This window comes from Epinephelus lanceolatus, chromosome 17 (assembly GCF_041903045.1).
Source record: "Epinephelus lanceolatus isolate andai-2023 chromosome 17, ASM4190304v1, whole genome shotgun sequence".
NCBI classification, from domain to species: Eukaryota; Metazoa; Chordata; class Actinopteri; order Perciformes; family Serranidae; genus Epinephelus; species Epinephelus lanceolatus.
The window spans coordinates 4,773,204-4,795,340 of NC_135750.1; the positions used below are offsets into that span (position 1 = coordinate 4,773,204).

The following is a 22,137-nucleotide window of genomic DNA, read 5'->3' on the forward strand; positions in this document are numbered from 1 at the left end:
CGTCACTATACAATCATTAAAACTTTCCTGCACATATCTGTGTTTTGGAAGCTAAACTGTATCTGAACTGAATATACTGAAGATTTCTTTATGGTTATGTTTTGATTTTAAGAGTTAAAGGTGTAGATTGAATCGTCACAGCTCAGTAACAGTCTGACTTGTAGCGCCGGGGTGATTCCTGCACTTTAAATCGTTGCACTCAAAGCATCATCTCTCTTTTTTTCAGCGAGGCATTTCCTGGCTGGCTGTCTCTCCATCGGCATATGCCTGCTCTGGATGATGCGCCTCTCTTCCCGAGCATGACACACTTACTGGGCTGCAGAGCCGAGCCACGGGACGAGCCACGGGACAGAGACACGGAGAGGAAGCCGCGAGGACACACGAAGACGACGACGACGATGATGATGATGAGGAGGAGGATGCGGGAGAGGAAAGCGGATGAGAGCTAATGATGATGCTATCGACAGAGCAATGCTCGAGAGAGAGAGGAGAACAATAAATAAAGCTCTGCGGGTTGGTGGATGGTGACAGTGATGATGATGATGATGAGGATGGGGATGCTGTGAGGACGGGACCGCTCGGAGGGAGGATGCGTCTCTGCCCAGTGTGTTGATCGTCGTGTGGGTAAATCTCGGGTATCACCGAGAGTTTAACGAAGCGCTATTCTGAGGAGGTGGGCCAAGTCCCGGGAGAGAGACAGAGAGAGGAGGAGACAGAGACACACACACACACACACACACACACACACACACACACACACACACACACAGAGGACCTCCAGACTGACTCAGTGATGTTGTTGCTGCTGTTTGTCAGTGATGTGAAGCGACATTAAGGAGCTGATGAAAGGACTCCTGCCCGCGCGTGGACACATATTTCTACATCTTTGCAGGTAAGAAGCTGATCTCTCTTTTCCTGTCTCTCCACATGCCCATCACAACTCTGCCTCTGGTCATAATAATAATCCAAATACATACAGCACACAGCCACACCACTCCAGATATAGGAGTTAGGGGGAGGTATGGCTGCAGTTCATATCTTTTTAAAGTGAGTTTCTACTGACATTATCCTCAGAGTATTTTCACCTCCTACAGTATCACCGTGATATTATGTAATAATCCAGTATGTGCACTGAAACAGGAGATTGATAAAACACTGTTGGTCAAGCTTATCCAGTGGTGGCATGCATTTATACATTCATTTTAAGTACTTAAATTCTGAGGTATTTGCACAATATCTGTATTTACAAATACTTTTCACTCTACTATAATTAATTATTAGATTAAAGAACATGACTGGCTTATAATATAAAATGTACCCCCACAGATTTATTTTTCCAACTACCCACGGGCCAGAATAAATGTTGGCATTATATGTTTCTGGAAACCACAGATATGCTACGTATCTGTTTGGTTTAGGCACAAAAACCACTTGGCTACAGTTAGAAAAAGATCACGTTTTGGGCACAGTCCCAGCTGGAAAAGCAGTGATGTCTCTGTAAAAAAGAGCCGCTTTTTGTGGCACTATTCTCTCTGGAAAAACAGCAACGGGTCGCCAAGAAAACTCCCACATTTGGTGCCTAAAAAGTCTGTGGAAATGCAGTGAGCTGAGGGTGCAGGTTTTGTTCCAACACTGGGGGAGACAAATACGAAACAGGGTGTTTGGGGTGCCGTCCACCAGAACATTTTAAGCATCAAACAGGATTTTATATGCACCAATTTGTGCTTTTCTTCACCAATCTTTGGTGTAAATGTCTTTAAACCCGTCAAATAAAAGTCCTCTCTTATTTTTGTTTTTACTGGGGAAGACACATGCACATTTAAGAAATATTGATGCAGATGTCTCTCCTGTGTTCCCCTTTGAAATCTACGCATCCAAGCGACAGGTTGCTACAAAACACCCACATGTGGCACCTGAAAGGCGGCAAGGCAAGGACATAGGTTTAGTTTTGGGGGCTACACATATGAAACATGACGTTTGGTGGTCCTCCACCAGAACATTTAAAGCATCAAACACCTAATTTCCTGCAGTCTGGTGAATTGTTATGCACCAGTTTTTGTGAGAGGTGCCCAAACTTTTCCCCTTAGAGGGCCAAAACTGAATCTTAATGGTGGGCCACATGCCTAAAGTTAACACCTATTGTATTTTATTATATTGTATTGTAAGGTGTAAAATGGTGCTGGGATCCCATGCCCCTTAATTGGGATGCCTCTTGTTTGTCTCCATTCTTTTCTTACCTCACGTGTGCCAATATGATTTTCTTGGCAAAGTCTCACTCTGCCCACCATGCTCAGATTAGGAAAAATAATTAGGGACACCAGATATTTAAAGAGCTTTATACCTTAAAAATGAAGCAGAATAAACAGTGATTTATATTATAATTATTTTAGTATTTATATTATTATTATATTATTTTATAACATGTACAATTAGGCACAGAATGTTCCCACCCCATCCCGCCAATTTCTACGCCCATGCAGCAATGGGTCACGAGGAAACACCCATGTTTGCTGCCTCACAAGGCAAGAGCACAGGTTTCATTTCAACACTGGGGGAGAAACAAGAATAGGGAACACTCCACCAGAAGATTTTAAGCATCAAACACTTTATTCCACACATTCTGGAGAGGTTTTATGCACCAAATTGTGCATTTTCTGCATCATTTATGCTGTAAATATCTTTAAACCTGTCAATACAAAAGTCCTCAGCCATTTCTCTGTTTGTATCGGAGTGCACAAATGCATTTGCCCTACATATTGAAGGGATGTTTTACCTGTCCCCCCCCTCAAAATCTACACCTATGCACGGTGTCTACAACACACCCATGCTCTGAGCCTTAAAAGCCGCTGGAAACACAGCGGTGACTCGTTAAATCACAACCAGTTTCATTGTTTGTTGGTCGTGAACAGTGGTCTGCAACTTGGCTGGTGTCTTGCCGAGGTGTCACGCCATCCAACCATCCCCTCCACCTCAAGAAGTCAGCTCATAAACTACGTCACTTTAGGAACATTGATATGATACATACATATGTAACATATTCGTGGTTTGCAGAACCATGCTGGGCTTTATTTACGGCAGCTGGGCTGTAAATAAAGTAGTGAGAATGACCTCCACCTCGACCTGCTGCAGTATGAAGAAGCTGATTATGCATGAATGCATCAGTGGTAATAATCCAGTAACTGAAAAGAGAAAATCTGCTGCTTAATGAGGTCTTTTACTGGTTTATTAACCTACATTTTGCTGCAAAACATTTTAAATGCAGCACTCTTACGTGTAAATGTGTAAAAAAAAAAGTACTTTGAGATCTCTGCATTACCTCTTTTACAAATGAGTCTAAACTCCTCTTCCATCACTGGAGCAACCTGAACAAATGAGTGCAGAAACATGATGAGTGCAGATGCATGCAGGGTGTGAGGGGTCTTAATGCTCTGATGAGTTTTAAATGTCCTTTGCAGTCATCGGATCTCCATCCAGCTGATCAGCTACGGGCAAGTTTTGATGGACAGTGTGACACAGGAGGGAAACAGAATCACAGAGTCAATATAAATACAAAGAAACACACTCACACACACACTATCCAACAAGAGCCCCCTAAACTTATGTTACTAAATGATTTTACATCTTTTTCTTCATCTAAGGGATTCGCAGCAGCGCTGTTTGAGGCAATTAAAAGTAACATAAAGTGAATTTACTACTGCGCACCACAAACACACTGTAGGTCTCTATAGGGCTGCCGTAGGCGTGTTATAGTGATTTTTGGAGAGGCTCATCTCTCTTTCTCTCTCGCTCAGCTTTCCTCCCACACACTTTAACTCTCTTGTTTCAGCAGTGGATACAGAAGCCGTACAGTAACAGTATGAGCGCAGGGAGGGAACGCTGGCCAAATGTTTCTGCAGGTTACTTCATCACTCAGATCGGCATGCATAGAGTTATATAAAGTTTTTTAGGCCTGTAAAAGAGAGGAAATCCAAACAGGTGCAGGAGGTGATGTGATGAAACCATATGGGTCAAGATAAAAACAGAAAACATGAGCAGGATAGATGGCAAAAATAAAGTGCAAAGCATCCACAGAAAATATAAAAGTCACATGATACAGTGAAAGTGTGGTCGACTGTGTCGTTGTGTTAAAAGCCGTACTTCCAGTTTTAATACGTGCGAGTGTTTCAGTGACAGCAGTTTGATCTAAAGAGCCTCACAGTGTCAGGAGTACATACAGTCTTCGTGCTGGGCTCCCCGGAGGATTTCAAAGCCCTTCCATGTGTTATCTAAGTGCCTTTCTCTCGCCACTCAGCTGTGAAGGTCAACGCTACAAGAAGCCCTTTGACTTTAGTCTGACACTGACAGATTTATGCAACATGTTTGACTCTTTAAACCGTGACAAATTCAACGTGCTAAAACTGGATATATGGGATCTATGGTGCAGGTTTATCTGTCTGTGTAAACAGTGGTGTAATGAGCAGACTTTGTCTTAGTGAACATTTAGCAAACAAACAAAGCATTTATTAATATTGTTCTGTTTGCATCAAAATAATTTTGGGATGATGAAACAACGGCCCGTTCTCTAAGAAATTACAGAAATAATGCAGGATCTGATTAAAGGAAATGCAACCAAATTGCAAGAACAACACATTGGAATTGTGTTTCTTTAAACCACAGGTATGTTAAATTTGTACATTATTATGTAGCGGATACAATTAAACTTTACTTTCCAACATCACTGTGGTTCAAGTGTGGTTTTGTTTAGACACAAAAACCACTTGGTTGTGGCTTATAATAATCCGTTTTGGGGACATGAAATGCAGTGATGTCATAGTCAGAAACAACACTTTTAATGCCACTATCTGGCAAGAAATACAGCGACGTTTGGGTTAAAGCAGCTGTTTATAATGCCACTATCTGGCAGAAAATGCTTCAATGTCTCAGTAAAAAACAGCAAGCTTTTATGCCACTTTCTGGCAGGAAATGCATTGATGTCTTGGTAAAAAAAACAACTACTTTTCATGCAACTGTCTTGCAGGAAATGCAGGGATGTCTTCGTTAAAACGTACTGTCTGGCATGAAATTCAGTGAAGTCTCAGTAAAAATCAGCTGCTTTTCGTGCCATTATCCATCAGGAAATCCAGTGATGTCTTGGTAAAAAACAACCGCTTTTTCATGCCATTATATGGCAGAAAATGCATCAATGTCTCTGTGAAAAACACCCACTTTTTATGCCACTAACTTGCAAGAAATGCAGTGATGTCTCTGCAAAAAACAACTGTTTTTAATGCTACTATCTGGCAGAAAATGCAGTGATGTCTTGTGATGGACTGAGAGTCTCATCCTACTCTCTAATGTGCTATGTGTGAGCTCAGTCCTGCATGTTCTTTAATGAAGCAATAGGAGAAGATATTCGGTCTCAGTTAATGTAGTTTATTAAGCAGTAAAGGAATAAAATTACAGAGCTCTGGGTCTCAACTTCACGTCCCTGACGAACAACAAAGGTGTGTCAGTTCACGAAGTCTGACCTCCTGTCCTTTCCCTGACCCAGTATATTTGAGCGTAACAGAGTGTCATTGTGCACGCAAGGCGTTGTCCTCTTCTCATTGGCAGTTCCACTTCCTCCTTCACCACACCACGCCCCTGCCTCGTGTTAATCTGACTCCTTCCCGCTGGCGGTGGGGGCGTGGTTCCTGTTTTGAAAGACAAGAGAACAACACAACTCCCTACACGTGCTGTACCTTACTATCTGTATATCACTTTCTATTCTTTTTACCATATATGAAACTAATTATCTAAGCATTGCAGTATGTGCTCCTCAGACTTCATGTCTCTTCCTCTCCTGTACTTCTCCACTTCTGCAAAGCAAACACATTCAGATCAGCTGAAATCATCTCAGTATTCTCATTGTTAACACATCTAAAACTTATATAGTGAAACACAACTTATAGTAAAACACATAACATCATTCTATTCCCAACACTTGGTAAAAAACAAATGATTTTCATGGCACTATCCCTGGTAGAAACTGTGACAGGCTAATAAAACACAACTGATTTTGATGTTTGTTAGTTTGCAGCTTCAAAGGCATCTTGATTAGGTGTCACACCATTCACCGTCCACTACTTCTAGATGACAAAGTAAGCTCATATACTGTGTCACTTTAGAAACGTTGATATGTATGATTCATGCAAGTGTAACATGTTTGTGGTTTGCAGAAATGTACAATGCCAAAACTTTGTTCTGGCGACGAGGCTGGAAAATGAAAGGGAAGATTGAAATTATAACCCAAAAGGTGTGTTGTTCCCCTCTTCCAAATATATTGATTTTAAATGTGGAGTCATCATTCATTTGGTCGTCTCATCCACTCTGTTGTAAAGCCGAACTACAAGCTGCTGAGTAAAATGTGATTAACTCTGATGTTAATGATGACCAAAACCTATAAAGGAAAGATCCAGATTGCTAAAGAAATTACTGGTTAGCACATTAAAGCATTTAAAAGCTCCATGAACACAGTGGAATAACTGCAAATTGTGTGATAAACTCAGCACCAAGTGATGAACACTCTGTTCCACGAGGACTGAACCTCTGACCCTCTCACTGCTGGGTCGACTCTGTGACCCAGCTGTCATGCGAGTTGAACCCAGGGGGTTCTCAGCGATGGCATGGACGCTCTATAACCGCAGGTCCCGCCTGCCCGGCTACAAACACTAGTCAGCGTGAGATTGGTGCCATCGCCAGGGCTGACATGTGGAATGGATGACAGGGCTGTGTGGGCCAAATAGACTGTCAGAGAGAGCTGGGAGGAGATGGATGAGAGAAGGGAGAGAGAAAGCAACAGAGAGGAAATACCAGATACAAAGATGAAGAAATGATGGAGTGCTGTTGTGGCTACAGGCAATATCTGACTCCCTCTGTTCCTCTGTCTCTGACTGTCCCTCACTCTCTCCTTCTTTTCTCTCACCTGCTTTTGTCTCATCTGAAGAGAATTACAAAACCTGCAAAGTATATCGAGCTGTCCTGCGATCATTAATGGTGTCAGACCTCAGAGATGTGTTACAGAAGCTATTGGTGTGTTGTGGATGAACTATGTGTAATGTTTGGTGTTCAGGTAGAGCTTGGTGCTTGGTAACCCAGATGGTCACATGATAAATATCAAACACAAGCTCTTTATGAACTACCAGTGGAAATACCAGTGAATTATGAACTTTGAATGTTTTGCTCTTTTGGATCAGGGGTGCTGCTCCAACATAACAGTTTTATAATGGAGCATATTCCCAGCGCAAACATCTCATGTACAGTCAGGTCCATAATTATTTGGACAATGATACAGTTGTCATTATTTTGGCTCTGTACACCACCACAATGGGTTTTAAATGAAACAATGAATACCTGCTTAAAGTGCAGACTCTCAGCTTTCATTTAAGGCTTTTTTCAAAAATGTAGTATGAACCGTGTAGGAATGACAACCATTTCTTCACACAGTCCCCCGACTTTAAGAGCTCATAAGTATTTGGACAAACTAACATAATCATCAATTAAACAGTCAGTTTTAATACTTGGTTGCAAATCCTTTACAGTCAATGACTGCCTGAAGTGTTGGACACATAGGCATCATCAGATGCTGGGTTTCTTCCCTGGTGATGCTCTGCCAGCCCTTTACTGCAGCCGTCTGCACTTCCTGCTTGTGTTTTGGGTGTTTTGCCCTCAGTTTTGGCTTCAGCAAGAGAAACGCATGCTCAATTGGATTCAGGTCAGATGATATGACTTGGCCATTGCAGAACATTCCTTTTCTTTGTGTTAAAAATGTCTTTGGTTGCTTTTGCAGTATGCTTCAGGTCAATGTCCATCTGCACTGTGAAGCATCGTCCAATGAGTTTTGAAGCATTTGGTTGAATCTGAGCAGATAATGGTGCCCCAAACACTTCAGCTTTCATCCTGCTGCTCTTGTCAGCAGTCACATCATCAATAAATACAAGAGAACCAGTTCCACTGGCAGCCATACATGGCCATGACATAACAGTACCTCCACCATGCTTCACTGATGAGGTGGTGTGCTTTGGATCATGAGCAGTTCCTTCCCTTCTTCCTTCTCTTGTCTTCCCATCATTCTGGTAGTTGATCTTTGTTTTATCTGGCCATAGTATGCTGTTCCACAACTGTACAGGCTTTTTAGATGGTTTTTGACAAACTCTAATCTGGCCTTCCATTTTTAAGGCTAACCAATGGTTTGCATCTTGTGATAAACCCTCTGTATTTATTCTAGTGAAGTCTTGTCTTGCTTACAAGAGCAGCAGGATGAAAGCTGAAGTGTTTGGGGCACCATTATCTGCTCAGATTCAACCAAATGCTTCAAAACTCATTGGACGATGCTTCACAGTACAGTTGGACAATGACCTGAAGCATATTGCAAAAGCAACCAAAGACATTTTTAAGGCAAAGAAGTGGAATGTTCTTCAACGGCCAAGTCATATCATCTGACCTGAATCCAATTGAGCGTGCGTTTCTCTTGCTGAAGCCAAAACTGAGGGCAAAACACCCAAAACACAAGCAGGAAGTGCAGACGGCTGCAGTAAAGGGCTGGCAGAGCATCACCAGGGAAGAAACCCAGCATCTGATGATGCCTATGTGTCCAACACTTCAGGCAGTCATTGACTGTAAAGGATTTGCAACCAAGTATTAAAACTGACTGTTTAATTGATGATTATGTTAGTTTGTCCAAATACTTATGAGCCCTTAAAGTTGGGGGACTGTGTGAAGAAATGGTTGTAATTCTTACACGGTTCATACTATATTTTTGAAAAAAGCCTTAAATGAAAGCTGAGAGTCTGCACTTTAAGCAGGTATTCATTGTTTCATTTAAAACCCATTGTGGTGGTGTACAGAGCCAAAATGATGACAACTGTATCATTGTCCAAATAATTATGGACCTGACTGTATGCTTTGAATGGCATTTTGTTTCATTTCCAACAGATAAATGAAGAAGAGGGTCAAAGTTCAGAGTGCAATATTATGATAAAGTAGTGGTAGTATTGTGTGCGTACTGCATGCAACACTAAGTACTTTTTACGGCAAGCTGCAGTACGTTGCAGTTCAAAACACATCTAAAGTGTTTAAGTTTATTTTGAAAAAGACTGTATGCACTTAACAATCAGAAACTGTACATTTCCTGTGACAACGGAAGTTTATTTTGAAAAGAGGCGATGCATATTACATGTAACTTGACACGTTGTCCATAAATGTCGAAAACTAAGCAGGAGGGCTTCAAAGAGCATCAGAAATTGAAGTGACAGGCCACCAACCAAGTGTTGGTGTTTGAGGGTTGGCATTTGATGATTGTGGTGTCCAGTAGGGTAGTCATGAGAACCGATACTTCAGTATCAAGTCGATGCCAACACGCAAAAAAATCCGTCAGTACCTGTTTTTTTTCTCGGTATGGTAAGTACCGGATACAACTTTGCCCTCAGCAGGCCGTGTCGATTCCTGTCGGAACTGACGGGGGCAGTATACGCGCGTCAATCGGTGCTGAGGACGAGCGCTGACGAGGATCTCCATCGTCTTTGCTAGAAACAATGGCTTTTACAGGTGCTGCTGGAGCCACAACACCTCGGCTTGTCGAAAAGTCAGGGAGTAGAAGTCGTGTGTGGAGAGGGTCTCATTTACACTGCAAGCGATGCGTTTGCGTGGTGCTCGCAAGCGGTTGCTGTTTACCCGTGGTTTCATTTCAGCGAGCATGTTAACAGGTTAGAGCATTCACACCGCATCCTTTCTACGCGCTGCTCGAGTCGCGCTGCTTTTGCGAGCAAGCTCGAAAATAGAAGAGACGCCAATTTTTTGCACGAGTCACAAGCGAATGGTCGCGGTATTCAACAAAAAACACGAGTTTGCTTGTGTTGTGACCTCTCTCTACCACCACAGACATCTCCGCCTTATACATGCTTCATGTACTTACCCATTTGTAGTGTTAAATATTATAAGCATTGGAATAATTATTGGCGTGTGAACCTGTCCACCCTGGGCTTTGGGTCCAAACTCACTTCTTCTTCTTTGGTTTATTGGAGATTTGCAAACGCGGTGCACTACCGCCACCAACTGTTCAGGTGTGGTTTGTATTTTGACGGGACAGCAGCAGCCGTTGGGCGACGCGTCTGTTCGGTTTTGGTGTGAATAAACGTGTGCTGCCGCATCGCTTGCGGTGTAAATGAGGCCATAGAGTTAAAGTTAAAGTTTGAAACAGTTTTAATAAAGTAGTGAATTTAGAAATACATGAGTTCTGTTTTTTGATTTTTATCGTGGTATCAAATGAGTATCGAGAATTGTGGAAATTCACTGGTATTGGTATTGACTACTGAAATTCTGGTATTGTGACAAGCCTAGTGTCCAGTAGCGCCCAGTAGCTCAGTGCTTAGAGCAGGCATCCCATGCACAAAGGCATTGTCCTTGCCCCAGAAGCCGTGGGTTTGATCCCAGCCTGTGACCCTTTGCTGCATGTCATAGCTTCTCTCTCCCTTTCACAATTAAGTCCTTCCTGTCTTCCATGTACTTGCTTAACACCACATATTCCTGTTGGCTTCGAGGGTTGCCTCAAGTACCCTGCGTCCATTTGGAGCACTGGTTGCGCACGTCGTCCGAAATCAACACTATGCATTCACAAGATGCACATGAACAACCAGGACAATATGGTGATGTGACATGACATTTGTTTAGGTGCCTTACATCTATGATGGTGCTGCTGTTGGTTTTCCGCTGTGATCTCAGAATTAACGATATACAGTACAGGCCAAAAGTTTGGACACACCTTCTCATTCAATGCGTTTTCTTTATTTTCATGACTATTTACATTGTAGATTCTCACTGAAGGCATCAAAACTATGAATGAACACATGTGGAGTTATGTACTTAACAAAAAAAGGTGAAATAACTGAAAACATGTTTTATTTCTAGTTTCTTCAAAATAGCCACCCTTTGCTCTGATTACTGCTTTGCACACTCTTGGCATTCTCTCCATGAGCTTCAAGAGGTAGTCACCTGAAATGGTTTCCACTTCACAGGTGTGCCTTATCAGGGTTAATTAGTGGAATTTCTTGCTTTATCAATGGGGTTGGGACCATCAGTTGTGTTGTGCAGAAGTCAGGTTAATACACAGCCGACAGCCCTATTGGACAACTGTTAAAATTCATATTATGGCAAGAACCAATCAGCTAACTAAAGAAAAACAAGTGGCCATCATTACTTTAAGAAATGAAGGTCAGTCAGTCCGGAAAATTGCAAAAACTTTAAATGTGTCCCCAAGTGGAGTCGCAAAAACCATCAAGCGCTACAACGAAACTGGCACACATGAGGACCGACCCAGGAAAGGAAGACCAAGAGTCACCTCTGCTTCTGAGGATAAGTTCATCCGAGTCACCAGCCTCAGAAATCGCAAGTTAACAGCAACTCAGATCAGAGACCAGATGAATGCCACACAGAGTTCTAGCAGCAGACCCATCTCTAGAACAACTGTTAAGAGGAGACTGCGCGAATCAGGCCTTCATGGTCAAATAGCTGCTAGGAAACCACTGCTAAGGAGAGGCAACAAGCAGAAGAGATTTGTTTGGGCCAAGAAACACAAGGAATGGACATTAGACCAGTGGAAATCTGTGCTTTGGTCTGATGAGTCCAAATTTGAGATCTTTGGTTCCAACCGCCGTGTCTTTGTGAGACGCAGAAAAGGTGAACGGATGGATTCCACATGCCTGGTGAACTGTGAAGCATGGAGGAGGAGGAGGTGTGATGGTGTGGGGGTGTTTTGCTGGTGACACTGTTGGGGATTTATTCAAAATTGAAGGCACACTGAACCAGCATGGCTACCACAGCATCCTGCAGCGACATGCCATCCCATCCGGTTTGCGTTTAGTTGGACGATCATTTATTTTTCAACAGGACAATGACCCCAAACACACCTCCAGGCTGTGTAAGGGCTATTTGACCAAGAAGGAGAGTGATGGAGTGCTGCGGCAGATGACCTGGCCTCCACAGTCACCAGACCTGAACCCAATCGAGATGGTTTGGGTGAGCTGGACCGCAGAGTGAAGGCAAAGGGGCCAACAAGTGCTAAACACCTCTGGGAACTCCTTCAAGACTGTTGGAAAACCATTTCAGGTGACTACCTCTTGAAGCTCATGGAGAGAATGCCAAGAGTGTGCAAAGCAGTAATCAGAGCAAAGGGTGGCTATTTTGAAGAAACTAGAATATAAAACATGTTTTCAGTTATTTCACCTTTTTTTGTTAAGTACATAACTCCACATGTGTTCATTCATAGATTTGATGCCTTCAGTGAGAATCTACAATGTAAATAGTCATGAAAATAAAGAAAACACATTGAATGAGAAGGTGTGTCCAAACTTTTGGCCTGTACTGTAGATATGTCTTCCTTAGATCATCCAAATCTAAAAGGTCTTTGTGGTGTGAGCTCTCTGGTATGCCCTGTAGTGGAATCCTCCAGAAGTACCCATAGTGGAAAGGAAAGGATGTGAACAGTTATGTTCCTGATGCAGCTGGTTGTCTTTACAAACGCGTGGTTAAAAAGCAAGTACGAGCCTGTACAGTATAACAATGTCCCTCTCCTTCTGCCTTTGCGTCTTAGGGAGAACAGTAATTATCAAGTTAACATCATCATATCAAATATCATCAAGTGCCATGCTCTGCCTAAACAGTCCCATCTCTGTCTTGCATGTTACATAGACTAGTAGCAGGGTTTGTGTAATTGCATGTGAAATTTGTATGTACAGTATTTCCTCTGCTCTTCCTGTCCTGGTGGGATTTTCAGGAGCCTTTCATCTCCAACCAAACTCTCTCTGAGGACATCTCTACGTGAGAAATTTTGAGAAATTGGCAGTAGCCTCCTGTTGGCAACTGTAAGCAATGCAAGTCTGTGGAGAAATGACATCATTCCCATTTTAAAACTGCATTCAGGTCTATAAAAATCTGACTCCTCCTGAACACCCTGTCTCCTAATCTTCCTGGAAATGCATTATATGATGCAGAGAGTTTGACTTTAAGCCTGGGTCGCATGCAAATTTGCCTCTGCGGCTGTTTGGTTTTGCCTTTTTGTCTTGTCTTCATCGTTTCTGCACACTTTCTAATTCATGATATCTCTTGCCAGGCTGTTTATGAGTAAGATTTGTATCTGAATTAACCTCCCCTGGTTAAATCTGTTTAAATAAAATAAGTCTAACACACACAGCTTTATCCAGAGTCTAAGGAACAGGGGTCAACGTGTAAGTGGTTAAAAAGGCTTTCCCTGTTGAGCAATAACCTTCTATTAAAGGCAAGGCTCAGTTTGTGGTGACAGTAATCAGCTTTTAATGATGCTTCAGTGCAGCAGCTGAAATTCCTGAAAGTTGTCTTAAGAAGCTTCTGTTGCAGAGATCGTCTCTCTGCAGTGTGGAGCCGGAGCAACTCTTGGGCTCAAATAACTTCATCACTTACCTTGAAACATTTGATTCATTTGTCAGATCAGTTCTATATTAACCAGAATGAGCAAATATGGGCTGTACAGAGAGCCATATTGTAAATCATAGTTTCAAAGTGCAGCGCCAGATAAAGTGTCATTTAAAAGACAAACAAACCCGAAGTCGGTCATGGTTGTTTTTCCAGTCAGCAACATGCTGTCTTGATTACTTTCTCCAGGATTTGAAATGTTTTCACCTTTATTTATATGAAAAATATAAACACAACAAAGTAATAGTGAAGTCAACATAATACCAGATTCCAATAAATGAAAATATTGCTGCTTGGTAAACAACAATTAGATTAAAGGTGCAGTGTGAAAGATAACAGGAGATTTAGTGGCATCTAGGGGTGACCGCTGCAGATTGCAACAAGCTGAAACTTCCCCTGGTTAGAAAATCTTCAGTGTTCATTGTTTAGGAGGTTTTTACTGTGAGCTGAATTATCCACAGAGGTCTCCTCCTCTACAAAACAAATGGACCAGGTGCTTTAAACCAGTAAAACCACAGAATAAAGCAGTGTCAGGTTGAATAGTCAGAGTGTTTTTCAGATGCTCTTGTCGCACTGGTGACTGATGCGAAAAACAAGAATGTCCCTATCTAGAGCTAGTGTTTGGTTTGTCCATTCTGGGCTACTGTAGAAGCATGCAACATGGCAATTTCTGTAGACAGGGACGGGGACCTGCTCACTATGTAGATACAAACGACTACAAAAGCCCAGCGCAGACGAATCATTCACGAGATGTAACCGCTTCAGAACGTAGCAGAGAAAAGTAGCAGCGGTGTGAACTGGCCGTTTGAGCTCGACTCAAGCTAGCTGATGGTGTCACCTGCAACTCAGCTGGTCAAGTCAAAATGACCACACACCACGGGCTGCTTGCTGCAGCAGGTGCTCCGTCCCCGCCGAGCCCTCTGTTTCCATCCTCACGGTGTGCCGGTGTCGGATGATGGGTCGCTGCTTCTGCTGGCTGTATGTGCTTATGCCCCACCCACACACACATTCTCATTGACTGATGAATTGGCGCTGGTTATTTATATTATTGTGGTGTATTGATTATGAATACAGTCCATCTGATGCTGGTTTTGTTTCATTACTGTGGCCAGTATCTCACTATCACTATCCTCATTCAGATTTTAAGAAGCTACAAATTATATTCAGCCACAAAATAAGTCTGAAAAGCTGCAAATCAGAACGAAACACAAAGAGTCGTTGACTAGAGATGATACGCCGTCTCATGGTGGTCACTTCCTGTCAACGTCACAGATCCGAAGCACAGAGAGTCGTTGACTAGAGATGATACGCCGTCTCATGGTGGTCACTTCCTGTCAACGTCACAGATCAGAAGCACAGAGAGTCGTTGACTAGAGATGATACGCCGGGTCATGGTGGTCACTTCCTGTCAGCGTCACAGATCAGAAGCACAGAGAGTCGTTGACTAGACATGATACGCCGTCTCATGGTGGTCACTTCCTGTCAGCGTCACAGATCAGAAGCACAGAGAGTCGTTGACTAGACATGATACGCCGTCTCATGGTGGTCACTTCCTGTCAACGTTACAGATCAGAAGCACAGAGAGTCGTTGACTAGAGATGATACGCCGTCTCATGGTGGTCACTTCCTGTCAGCGTTACAGATCAGAAGCACAGAGAGTCGTTGACTAGAGATGATACGCCGTCTCATGGTGGTCACTTCCTGTCAGCGTTACAGATCAGAAGCACAGAGAGTTGTTGACTAGAGATGATACGCCGTCTCATGGTGGTCACTTCCTGTCAGCGTTACAGATCAGAAGCACAGAGAGTCGTTGACTAGACATGATACGCCGTCTCATGGTGGTCACTTCCTGTCAGCGTTACAGATCAGAAGCACAGAGAGTCGTTGACTAGAGATGATACGCCGTCTCATGGTGGTCACTTCCTGTCAGCGTTACAGATCAGAAGCACAGAGAGTTGTTGACTAGAGATGATACGCTGTCTCATGTAGTTGACTTGGTGTGAACCAGCAGGTTTTTAGAACAGCACATTGCAAGTAGTTGCCTGTTTCAACTTGTTTCATTGCAAATCTTTGCTCTGAACTGGGCTTCAGGTAAAAAATACACAGTGGTTGTTATTTTCAGGTGATTATACACTAAAGAAAACATATTTATTGTGTTTATTTTCCATTTCTGGCAACATTTCCCCCTGAATCCTACACACTGGACCTTTAAAATAGAAATCAATGAAGCAGAGCAGGTGTTACTCACCAACACAGGTACCAGAGAAAGTGACCTTATCTTATTTTATGCTTTCTTTTTAAACTCTCATGCAGTGTAAATTAGAAGAGGTCATGTTGTGTTTCTTCTCTCCCCCTTCATGTTGTTGCTTCAGTTCTTCCTGCAAAGCACAGTCGGGTTGGAGTTGACACAAATCCTTTGAGTTCTGTTCTTTCTTATACACACACACACACACACACACACACACACACACACACAGTGCAAGCCTGGGATGAGAACAACCCAGTGTGTGTGTGTGTGTGTGTGTGCGCGTGTGTGTGGCAGAGCAAAGCGATAGTTCAGTTTAGCTGCCAGAGTGTGTTGTCTGTAATATCTGTCTGTGTGAGCAGGGACAGTTATGTAACAACAAAGCAGAATGCATCGTAGGTTCACATGAGTCACACACACACACACACACACACACACACACACACACACAAGAAGTGAGGGATTAGATCTTCCGCAGCGCTCATGATTGATCAGAATTAGAGGAAGTGCAGCACGACATCTCATCGCCGTGACTCGACAGTGACGGAGTGTTAGACTACTTGGAACAGGTTTACCAAACTCCATGCTGTTGGTAGAGACCGCTGCATGTACAGTGCCTTAGTATGTCTCTTTATAGGCTCACATCTAAAGAATCTGAACTGATGGTGATGGTCTCTCATAAGACAAAGACATTCATTAGAAAACAAACAGCACAGAAAAGCTTGAGTGCATGTGGGAAAAAAATGAAAGACGCCAAGGAAATTCAGCAGAGCTGCTGCAGGAGCTGTGTGAAATATCACAAATTAAAAGAACATGAACAAGAAGATCCTGGATCTCAGGAAACTTCTCTAAACAAATAAATACAACAATTTTACAACTCTTACAAAAAAAAGTAAAATTAAGTAATTGAACTGAGTCCAGTATCAACTGTGAGCATCACTAACAGGTGCCTGTAGGTGAGGTCGGGTTCAACTCACCAGGAGAAAATTTCAGTGTTGTACGTTTCTGCAAACAACGAAGATGTTATGTTTGCAAACTTCATCTGTATCATATTAATGTTTCTGAAATGACACCTCGGCAAGATGCCTGCCAAGCCAACCACAGACCAGTGTTTGAGACCAACAAATAACACAACAGGTTGTGTTTTAGTGAGTCACTGCTGTGTTTTCGGCTGCTTTATAGCAAGCAAACATGGGTGTTTTGTAGCGACCTCTCACTGTGTTTCCTGTACAGTTTTTGAAGGCACAAAAAGCAGTTGGTTTTTACTCAGACATTGCTACTCATACTGCTGAGATTGTTCCCCCCTAAACCAGGTATTTTGAGCCAAAACATGATCTTTTTCTAACCATAACCAAGTGATATTTTATGCATAAACAGAACAAAACACAGTGTTGTTGAAATTAGGGCTGACTCAAATGCTTTGAAGGTTTGAAGCTTGGATTGTTGTTATGGTAATCAACGTCAAAAACAGTAATCAAATGCTTCGACCAGCTCTTTACCCTCGTACAGCTGCAGGAGGGGTAGTGGGAGTTGCCCTTCCAGTCTACATGTGCTTTGTGGACTTGGAGAAAGCTTACAGCCATGTCCCACCGGGGATGCTGCTACGAGCCATCCACTCCTTGTTATATCCAAAGTGAGAGCTGTGACCGCATAGTTGGCACAAAGTAAAACACATTTCCGGTGGGTGTTGGCCTCCTCCAGGGTTGTCCCTTGTCTCCAATTGCGTTTGATATTCATGATGTGGTTCTGTTGGCTTCATCACATTGTAACCTCCAGCATGCACCAGGGTGGTTTCCAGCCTAGTGTGAATAAGATGAATGAGAGTCAGCACCTCCAAATCTGAGGCCATGGTTCTCTGCCGGAAAACGGTGGATTGCACCCTCCAGGAGGGAGACAATAACCGCCCTAAGCAAAGGAGTTCAAGTACCTCTGGGTCTTCTTAACAAGTAAGTAGAAAGGAGCATGAGATGAATCTGCGGTTTGGTGCTGCGTCTGCAGTGATGTGGGCACTGCCAGTCGTGGTGAAGAGAGGGCTGAGCCAAAAGGCAAAGCTTTTGATTTCCTGGTCCATCTACGTCCCAAGCCTCACCTTCGGTCCCGTTTATACGACAACGATTTCAACTGAAAACAGTAAACTTTAGTTGCATTTTGGCTGCTCACCCTGTTGATTTGAAATGAAGTGTAGATCTGTTACTGTAGCAACTCCACCTCGTCGTCCATCCAGACAAAGTTATCTGTGCATGTTTTCGCCATTGTGTCTTCTTTGTTTTGCTTTGTAATCACTGCGTTGTAGAGGAAGGTGCTTCAGCGTAGGCGCATGGCCTCATGCAAATTTACACTGCCACCCCTTGGCCTGGTGTGCATACTACAGTGTTTCCAGTAGATTTTGCGGCTCCGTGTGAACGGGGATCATTTCAATAACGTCGTCATATAAACGCAGAAGTTTTTTAAAACGCAAAGGACAGACTTTTCCGTTTTTAGAGAAACCGTTGTCGTCTAAACAGGGCCTAAGAGATAGGGTAAGGAGCTCAGACATGCAGTAGAGCCACTGCTCCTTTACATCAAAAGAGACCAGTTGAGGTTGTTCAACATCTGATCAGGATCCTCCTGGGCGCCTCCCGTTAGAGGTGTTCTGTGCAAGTCCCAGTGGTAGGAGGCCCCAGGGCAGACCCAGAACACACTAGAGGGGTTGTTTACCTCGTCTGGCCTGGGAACGCCTTAGGATCCCCCAGGAAGAGCTGGAAAGTGTTGCAGTACTTTGCTCAGAGAGGCAAGCAGATGAATATCGGTGCATGGATAAATAGATGAATGGATGCATTACCCCAAAAATCCCATGAATAAAGACGGCATTATCCAAAATTTTTCATTAGTCTTTTTAGTTATTCTCAAACAGACAGTTTGGTGACTCCGTCTCATTCTCATCTACTTTTAGTCACCAGCAGTCCAGCACTACATAAACTAGGACATTTTGATGACACATGACGGGCTGACACATATGTAAGCAAGATGTCAAACTCCCAAGATAGCTCCCAAAAGTCGAGTGCCAGATAAGTCAAAGGAAACTGCTACAAATCCACGAGTTCACCTGAAAACTGTAAGTAACAGCTTGTAAAGTGATTCATTTTTTATAGCTGTTATGGCTAATGTATGACCTGTGTGCAAATAGAGTGGCTAATTGTCATGTGTTTCTCGAACCAGCATTATTCACAAACATTTCTCATGGAAGCTTCAATGCCCGAAAACTGGTATTTGGGACAGTCGAATGTTTCAACGTGTCTGCTACAAAATGTTGTGAAAATGTAACGGTGGTTACATGTGGTAACTAAGTCACGTCAAACTGCACTGCCACTTTCCTGCATCACAGAAACTATAACTTTAGCTAATAATGATAACAAAAACACAGAGAATAAAGACAGTTTGAATCAATATTAAAGATTGCATGAGCTTCCGTGACAGCAGCTGCAAGTTTGCTTGGGAGAAGGAAATGGGAAGCCTGCAGGTACGCTGCTTTAAAATGCATTCAGTTCAAAAGACCTTTATTTACACATGTAGATTTCTTTTCTCCTCAGTGTTGTTCAAGTGTGTTTTACTTCTGTTGTACTCATTCTTACTCCCCTGTAGTAAAGCACTCGTATTTTCGTATATGTATTTATGTGTGTGTGTGTGTGTGTGTGTGTGTGTGTGTGTGTGTGTGTTTGTGTGTATGTGTGTGTGTGTGTGTGTGTGTGCGCGTGTGTGTGTTTCAGGTATTGATTGGAACATTTGAACCCTGTGGCCATGTTCCGGAAAAGCGCAATGAACACACACATCTGAACACACACAAATTCACACACAGGGTGGCGTGGGTGGCCACTTGACTGCCTCTCTTACACACACACACACACACACGCACACACACACACACTGCCTGGGGCTCTATAAACAGCCGGGCTCGGAGGTTGTGACTCTCACATCAGTCTCTCCTCCCTCCCTCCCTCCCTCTCTCCATCTACCTGCCTGCTGTTTGTTTTCCCTCCCTGCTCTCCACACATTGTCTCCTCACTAATGTGCTGATCTCTCCCTCCTCTCCCTCCTCTCTCTCTCTCTTTCTCTCTGTGTCTTTGTAGTTACATATACAGCAGCAGCACTGTGTGGTAGAGACCAGTTGACGTTGGCGTCCTGCCTGTTGAGATGTGCCAATAGGAAACACTGTGAACAGGGGTTCATGCTGATGAAATTGATCTGCTCAGGTAAGACCCTGTTGTCCTTCCTCTCTCTTATCATTATATTTTTAGGCTTTAATTGGTCTCTGGATATTTATTTGTTGTGTAGCTACTTGAGTTGCCTTTCTCTGGAAAGACACACTGTGTGATTCCTACTTTGTAATGTGACGTGACAAAGAACAGCTGCATGTGAGCATCATGTGGAAAACAAAATTACATAACAGCAAAGGAAGATGTGTATCTATGTTTACAGGAATATAATATCAAAATCTAATATCATATGAAACCTGATCTTTATAATAAAAGAACAAAGTTGTCAGTGTAAATAAACGGTGAGAACATACAGTGTTATAAACATTACTTAAACTCCATATTTAAACCAAATACACTCAGATATTTGTGGGGCTACATATAAATACAGTTAGACCAGATGTCCTGTAGTGATTAACAAACATAATTACTGTCGTATTAAACTTAGTAAGTTTTTGTCTGTCAAAAGTTTTAAGTTGAAAGAAAGTAAATGACATACTTTTTATACATTTTTATTCTTTTAAGCCTTTGAACTCTGCATTTGCAATGGTCCACCAGTATCTACATTGGTATTTTTGTTTATTGTGATGTAATTTCTCCGAGTATCTTCAAGTGTTTCATATCCCTAATATCTGTACAACCTAAGATAAAAGGTTATGTAAGTCAATAAAGCATAATGATTGATAAAAGTATTGAAATTGTGCCATTAAAGACCAAAAAAATTGTTTTTTCATCAGATTTTACAGAATAAAAACACAAAACATGTTTACCCAAATGATTTTTAAATGCAGAAACATAAAGAAAATATACTATGTGCATAATTTAGTTTTTGAGATATGTTAATTTTTATGAGCAGAGTTCAAAGACGTTGTGATAGATTCATTTGTTCCTCTGCCGCTACTGCGCAGTTTTGTGCACATACCGCAGTGTAATGACATCATCATGAGCATACAACGTGAAACAGCTAGCTTTCTGCTGTGAAAAAAAGGAAGTATGTTCTCACCATTATGGTTTTTATTTTAGATACAAACAGGATTATGCAAACAACGATTTCCTGCAGACATTATGGGGAAAATACCAGTGTAACTATGGCAAAATGCTACTTTAGCTTAGCATGAAAGGTAGGGTAAGATAAGACAACGTGAGACAGTGACGAGGAAGACAGAAGCCTTCTCTTTCTCCTGCAAAAATGCTCTGGCTCTTATGGTTCTTGTTTTAGATCGATTTAAAAAGGATCACGCAAACAGCGATCATCCACTTTTGAGTCCCTGATTGTGTGAAAATTTGCAGGGAACACATGCATGTCATTGTGTGTCAAACATTACATTTAAGATATATAGATGCATCAGTGCAAAAACAGTCACTGGCCCTTAAAATCACACATCAGTCATCCTTTGATTTTGACATTATTGCAACTTGTGTCTATGAGCACAGCAGTTTAAAGGAAACTCTGGAAATATAACTTACTGCTCATTTCTGAAATGAGGTAACAAAGAGCCGAAGTCGTGTTGTGTGTGCCTCTACAGCATGATCTGATTTGCTGTTGTTGTGGGTATCCTTTGTTTATTTTTAGCTGGATTGCAGGTTGAGCTTTTAAACTCAAGGTAGACATATTTATGGAAGCCTCCCATCTCAATAAAAGATGAATCGCTGTCTTATGCAACGACTCCTGACCACACTGGAGGCAGGGAAGAGACGGGAGGAAGGAAGGAGGAACAGATGGATGGATAGACGGACGCATGCATGACTGTTATCAGTGTTTTTTTGTCACGGTGTCCCTCCAAGAAAACTCAATCTTACCTCTGACGTCTTTTTCGCTCCCAGGCTCCTTCCCTATCTGTCTCTCTGTCCTTTTGACACCCTCTTTATATCTCTTTATCTCCATCTCCCACCTTTTCAGGCCTCCCTCATTCTCTCCTTCCCCACTTTCTCTTCCCCTCTCTGATCTATTATTCACATCCCTCGCTGACTCTCTTTCTCCCTCCCTCGACACCTGAAATCCCTCCGTCTGCTGCAGGGCGTTTAGACCTCCACCAACAGTGCTTCCCTCCCAGGAAAAGAAATAGAGTGATGAATAAAAGAACAGAGTGAAGAGACAGATAAAAAGCTTCAGGATGGGTGGCTCTATAGATATGTCAAGGTGTTCCTTCATGTGGCTTATTGTATACAGTTGACATTTACACAGTCCTGTGTCGTCCT

The 22,137-nt window shown here is 42.5% G+C and overlaps 1 protein-coding gene across 1 annotated transcript in view; it reads left to right on the forward strand.

Annotated features, from left to right (window-relative positions):
- The first annotated feature begins 211 nt into the window (after positions 1–211).
- The window catches only part of bean1 (brain expressed, associated with NEDD4, 1), a 68,902-nt gene continuing 46,976 nt past the window's right edge, over positions 212–22,137 (forward strand). The window contains exons 1-2 of the mRNA XM_033636784.2: positions 212–892; positions 19,813–19,935. Of these exons, the coding sequence (XP_033492675.1) occupies positions 19,911–19,935 (25 nt within the window). The 5' untranslated portion in view covers positions 212–892; positions 19,813–19,910. The remainder of the gene's footprint in view (positions 893–19,812; positions 19,936–22,137) is intronic.